General features: G+C 41.9%; 2 protein-coding genes across 2 annotated transcripts in view; one reads left to right on the forward strand and one right to left on the reverse strand.

Moving 5' to 3' along the window:
- Positions 1 to 177: 177 nt before the first annotated feature.
- On the forward strand, positions 178 to 1,134 carry C1GALT1C1 (C1GALT1-specific chaperone 1). Its single transcript, XM_009082609.1, has one exon. The coding sequence runs from the start codon at positions 178 to 180 to the stop codon at positions 1,132 to 1,134; it is 957 nt and encodes a 318-aa protein (XP_009080857.1).
- Positions 1,135 to 3,533: 2,399 nt separating this feature from the next.
- Positions 3,534 to 6,214, reverse strand: part of MCTS1 (malignant T cell amplified sequence 1) — a gene marked incomplete at its 5' end in the record, with an annotated part of 6,508 nt that continues 3,827 nt past the window's right edge. Inside the window, one exon of the mRNA XM_009082610.1 lies at positions 3,534 to 4,622. Within this exon, the coding sequence (XP_009080858.1) occupies positions 4,541 to 4,622 (82 nt within the window). The remainder of the gene's footprint in view (positions 4,623 to 6,214) is intronic.

Below are 6,214 nucleotides of genomic sequence, written 5' to 3' on the forward strand. Positions count from 1 at the left end.
TGTGCCGCCAGCGGTACCGAGAGCCGGGACTCGGTTATTGCCGCCGCCTTCCCCAGCCCTGTCCCGGTGCGTGAGGCAGGGAGCTGCGGCCGGGGGTAGAAATCGACGACACGGGACGCGCGCCAGTGCACTCGTGCCTGCAAGTTCTTAAGAGTGTGTGTCTCTCTTCTAGGCAAAATGATTTCCGAAAGCAGCTCCTTCATGAAGGGCGTGGTGCTAGGAGGAGTATTCTGCATGTTGGTAACCCTCCTCGGACACATTAAGGTGGGCCACGGGACTAAAGCACATCACCACGAGCATCACCACATCCAGGCTCCCAACAAGGAAGACGTCCTAAACCTTTCAGAAGATGAACGTGTGGAGCTCAGTAAAAGTATCCGCGTTTATTGTATCATCCTTGTCAAACCCAAGGATCTGGGGCATTGGGCTGCGGCCAAAGAGACGTGGAGCAAGCACTGTGACAAGGCAGACTTCTACAGCTCTGAGAACGTCAAAGTGTTTGATTCTGTGCCCCTCAACACAAATGACATGTGGGTGATGATGAGGAAAGCTTACAAGTTAACCTATGAACGCTACAAGGATGAATTCAGCTGGTTCTTCCTTGCCTATCCAACAACATTTGCTATTATTGAAAATCTCAAGTATTTCTTACTGAAAAAAGACTCCTCACAGCCTTTTTACATAGGCCACACTATGAAATCTGGTGACCTTGAATATGTAGATGGCCAGGGAGGAATCGTCTTGAGCATCGAGTCACTAAGGCGACTCTCCCAAGTTCTTGGGGACCCTGACAAGTGTCCGGAGCGGGGAGGTATGATCTGGAAGCTTGCAGAGGATAAACAGCTGGCAATCTGCCTGAAGTACACCGGAGTGTTTGCCGAGAACGCGGAGGATTCTGAGGGGAAAGACGTGTTTAACACCAAATCCGTGGGTGCCCTGATCAAGGAGGCCATGTCCACCCACCCGCAGCAGGTGGTGGATGGCTGCTGCTCCGACATGGCCATCACCTTCAGCGGGCTGAGCCCCAACCACATGCACGTGATGATGTATGGTGTGTACAGGCTGAGACCCTACGGCCACACGTACACTGATGCACTTGTCTTCCTGCCCCCAGCAGGCTCAGACAATGACTGATGTGTCGGCCTGGAACCATGCAGTGACCTCACGACACACATTTGTACTGACAGATTCTGGTATTGGGGCACAGGTTTTTTTGCACATTGTATTTAAAAGCGGAAGGAGAACTTTTTTCTAAATCTTTTATACAGAAATGCTTTTGGCAGTGCTGGAATGAAATGATAAAATGAAGTTGTTAATGTTTATAATAAAAGGAAATTAAGTTTATATGGGGGTTTTGTACATGTAAATATTTATTAATGAAACTCAAATGAACTTTAGTCTACTCTTACAGATATATTTTTGCAGGACTTTGATTCTTTCCATTCTTCCAGGCATTTCTAGAATGTCTTTATATCTTTCTAAGATACACCAATAAAACTGACTGCAGATTCAGCCTCAAAGATTAACTTTTAGCTATTTCTTTTACACTAAACTACAAAATAGCTTGAGCTACACTGTTTATGCAGCACCTGCTGCTTCATGTACTGCCTCCAAACCCAGTAAGGAGTTAGCAGGAAGCAAGGCGACAAGAAATCTTTTAGGAAGTTGAGGCAGAGTTAATATTGAGTGCCCTTTGGACTTGTGTTTCTAAGCAGACAAAAGAAAGAGATAGCTGTATTTGAATAAGTATTAACGTGGTCAGAGAGTCTGTTAGCACAAGAGTAATTGCTCATTTAAAACTTCACTCCATCTCTAAGTGTATTAGAATAAAGGTTCACTATTATTTTCACTCCTGTTAGAGTTGCTAATAGTGTTTACAAGGAAATTGGTTAACTGTCAGCACAAATGTAGTACACATTTAGACCTTTTAACAGCAAGATGCAGAGCAGCACGTTTGCACTCCCACCGCTTCTTTGAATTTTGTGCAAAACAGAATACCTAACAGGACACACAGCAGAGCAAAATGCAGAATCCCCCAGACTGGGGCTGAGAGGGGTTTGGTGGGTTTTGATGGGGGTTTGGGGGGGTGTTGAGGGTACACAGGGGTGGTGGTTGGTTGGTTTTGTTGTTCTGGATTTTTTTTTACAGTTGAGTGCACTCAGTTTTATCCAAGTTCCTGGGTCACACTCCCACTCACAGCACATGCAAATAAACAGCACTTCAGTATTTTTTACATTTAGGATTGACTTAAGGAAGGTACTACATCTATCTGCTACATCCAGGAGCATCACAGGCAGTGTTGGTTACACATAAAAACACCTGAGACATACCTGTGTTGGTATGTCATTCATGGAACACCTGAGAAGATAAGTGTTGTCTCACCTTTAACAGACCATTTGTAATACCCTGCCCTGACCTACAAGGAGACACGCAGGGAAGTGAAACAGCTGCTTCAGAGCTGATGAGAATATCCACATCTTGGTTTTCTGGTTTAAGCATCAGGTTCTTCTTTTGACAAGAAAGGTAAGGCAACTGCTCAGAGCCCCAGACAAGCTCACACAGCTCAGCTATTTCAGAAGGTGCATCTTGTCTCACCTTTTGCATTCTTATCCTTCCCCCAGGGCTCAGCTGACAGGAAGACAAACATGTACATAATTGCTGCCCAAATCCAGATAAAACACTTGTATTTTTCATGTTCTACTAAACTGGTATACAAACTGCTTTGACTTGCATTTTCCTACAGAATAATTGTTAAAGGTTAGACCCACAGTTAGGAATACTCTACCAAAGGCAGATGAACAAAGTAAAACTTTGATTTCAGCGTTTCTGATATTAAAGACAGTTCTGACCCTGCTGCAACAGCAGAGAGCGTTTCTGATATTAAGGACAGTTCTGACCCTGCTGCAACAGCAGCAGTCATAGGAGAGAGAATGGGAGTTAACAACTCAAACTAGAACAAATCTCATTTGTCACAGATTTGAGAGGTACTGTGAGACAACAGGAGACAAGATGAAAGAGGAAAAAGCAAGTCACAGCACACAAGACTAGCTCATTTTACATACACACAAAAAACCACTGAAGCACAAACTGATTTCCCACAGCACTAACCAGAAATTAGTACATTTATAGCAGAATCTTTAAGATGCATAAAAATGCCCATCAGCATTCAGGTCTGAGGTTTGATCAAACTTCCATGCAACGCTGCTGTAATTACCTTAGATTTTGTCTTCCTACATTAATAGTCTCAGATTTACTCTTGTCATTTTCAGAAGTTCAATCTTGTATATGATTTTACAGAAGTTTAAAAGTAACACGTTAGGTAATACATTCCACCTCCCATGTCTTAATTTGGGTCTGGAGTCAGATGGAGAACACCTCTGCCACTAACTTCTGTAGAGGTCCCAGGGTGGGGAAACCAAACATGCAGAGCAGCACTGAGACAAGGCCCTGGCACACAAAATTACATTCTGCCACTGTAAAATGCATGTGTTAGAATCGAGACTTGAAACATTAATAAAGGCTTCCAGAGACAGTTATGAGTGGTAGACCTTAAAGTTTCCTTAGTTTATTAAATGATTCCATGGCACAGGCTGTTTTCCATAGGCGTAGCTTTGGGTATGCAGTCGCTGAACAAAGGACTGGGTTATCCAGACAAACACACAGTGCTCCTGTCTGGCAGTGTGCACAAGCTGAGAGCTCCTGAAGTTCCACCTGAAGAAGTTGCTCCTGGCTACACTGATCACCATGTTTTGCTAATCATGCCTTTATTTAACAGTGATTTTGTTTCTGCTCCTAAAATAAGGCGGCAAATGGGGAGTAGAAAGCATCAGGCACCAGGGTGGCACAGCTCCCTTTGGAGTGTGCCCACTGTTACTATAAACTCCACTATAAGGAGAGCAATATCAAAGTGTTGGCAGGTAGAAATCTGAACATAAATACAGTCTTCAGATATGAACTAGCATAAAAGAAGTTCTAGTCCACATACCAGTCTAAGTTCATAAATCCTATACAGATAAATGCATATTAAAAAGAGAAAATCCATAAGTAAAATGAAGTTAATGCTGTTAATAAGTTAAAAAATAATGTCAAAAAACCTGATTTCTCCACATTCAAGAAACAGGTAGACTAACAAGATGTTAATCAGAAGAAAAAATCTGAAATGTTTCAGAGGTTTTATAAACCATATTTATATTTCACACACACTTTATATTTCTCTTTTAGAAGAGCATAAAAATGTAAACATTTCTTGGCTTTTTCCTCCTTTCTGTTTGAAATAGTCTACTCACAGTCCATGCAGAATCTTTCCATCAGATATCTTCAGTCACTGAAGACTTGGGTTTAAGACAAAACAAAATAACTGTAACAAAAAGAAATCTAGAAAACTATTGTAGCCTAACAGTACTTTCGCATTCACTTGATTTATTTAGCATAGCCACAGAACAAAATAATTTGTACATTCAGTCACATTAAAAACAAGGAATTACAAAGCAGTCCACATTTAATCTAAGTGCATTCCTTTGGAGTAACAGTTCCTTTTGTTTCACTTGTATGTCTTCATATGCCAAAGGCCATCATTTAAATAGTGGATGTTTTCAATACCAATCCCTTTGTTGACCTTCTCACTGCAGAAGGAGGAAAAAGGTACAGAAGTATTAGCTAGGTTAAATATTAGAGCAGTAAAAAATATAACATTTAAAGTAGAAAGCATAACATTTGTCAGCTGGAAGGGGAAAAGCTATCAACCACAAAGTCATTCTCTTCAACAGCAGGTGGACAAGAAACAATATTTGTTATTACATGTGCCCACACTGCTGAGGATAAGAGGACAATGTTTGCCTTCCACGTTTTGTCAACACTGTTCTACGGCATTTTCACAGTGGACACAGCTCTTCGGACAACACTTCTGTTACTCTTCTTAATTTTAACATTCCTCTATCAAAGTAGCACAGCAGCTGTGAGTCTCCCCCTCCCAGCACAAGAGGTGGTACAACAGGGCTAGAATATGGAGTTTGACAAGTTGTGGTTCCAAGTGTGCCACTGACACAACCAAACACAGGTGAGCAGCTTTGCTACTAGTTCCAGGTCACCTACCTACTTAATAAAGAATTATAAATGCTACATTTATGTGCCAAGGACCTGCAGCACGTTACAGACATCCTATCCTATAGGCTCTATATCATATGAGTCATGTCATCTTTTAAAAATTATTGGTTTGTAATTCTGCACTGAATTTCTATTCAGCTTTTTCCCAGTACATTATTCCACAACAAACCCTAGTTTTGTCACAATAAACAAGACAAATCTCATCATTCTAAGAGTAAGAACACGTTTCATTCCCCTGGAGAATATAATTTACTGTATTTACACCTAGTGTTCCATTACTTATACAACTTGTCCAAAAGTAATCAGGAAGCAAAGTGCTGCTAACGCAGTATCAACACATCATGTATTGTAATCACACCAAGAGACTGAAATCAGTTTCACAATTTTCTGGTCTAAACAATGTCACACAAAAAATTATTCTAACAGGCTGCAGAGAGCAGTATAATTCTGTTCCTCTCCAGTTCATGCTGCTTCTCACAGGAACAGGATATCCAGCTGCAAGGCTGCTGATCTGTAGTAAGGCTACAGATAACCTTGGTTTGCTATGATCACAGCACATCACTCAGACACAGGACTGGGACACAAGTAGCTTTGCTTTCCACCTACTCCTACAGTACTTTGAAACGCTAAAAAGAATCCTGAGGAATGTAATTTTTCAACAGCTACAGCAGGTCCAAATCCAGGTTGCTGCAGTCCCACTCCATCCCTGTCCTCTGTAACACACTCCCACCTCTCTCCCTTGCGCTGCCACTACGGCTTAGGACTGCAGAGTCACCCGGTACAGGAGATGATCCTGCTGAGAATTAACCCCACGAAAGAGTGACTTGTTTTCACCAGAATCAGCTTCCTCACTGCCACAAATGCTAGATGAGGCTGGGCCCAACACAGCCCAAACCTGCTGGGTGCACCTCACATCCTGCTGCAAGGCATTACAGAACTTCAAATGACAAAGGGATTTAGCTACTTATAATTTAGCGTTATCTGAAAGCCAAGAACTGGAATCTATTTCCATTTTCTCTTTTCCTTCTCAAATCATTTTCAGTTTATATCCTGAAGAGACATCTACATTTCACAGAAAGCTCCGCTAAGCTCTCCAGAACATCAAGCAGGA

The sequence above is a fragment of the Acanthisitta chloris genome, unplaced genomic scaffold (assembly GCF_000695815.1).
Source record: "Acanthisitta chloris isolate BGI_N310 unplaced genomic scaffold, ASM69581v1 scaffold25119, whole genome shotgun sequence".
NCBI lineage: Eukaryota > Metazoa > Chordata > Aves > Passeriformes > Acanthisittidae > Acanthisitta > Acanthisitta chloris.

What these genes read in the sequence shown, in the direction of transcription:
- C1GALT1C1 (XM_009082609.1), top strand. Translation starts at nt 178, where the DNA reads ATGATTTCCGAAAGCAGCTCCTTCATGAAGGGCGTGGTGCTAGGAGGA.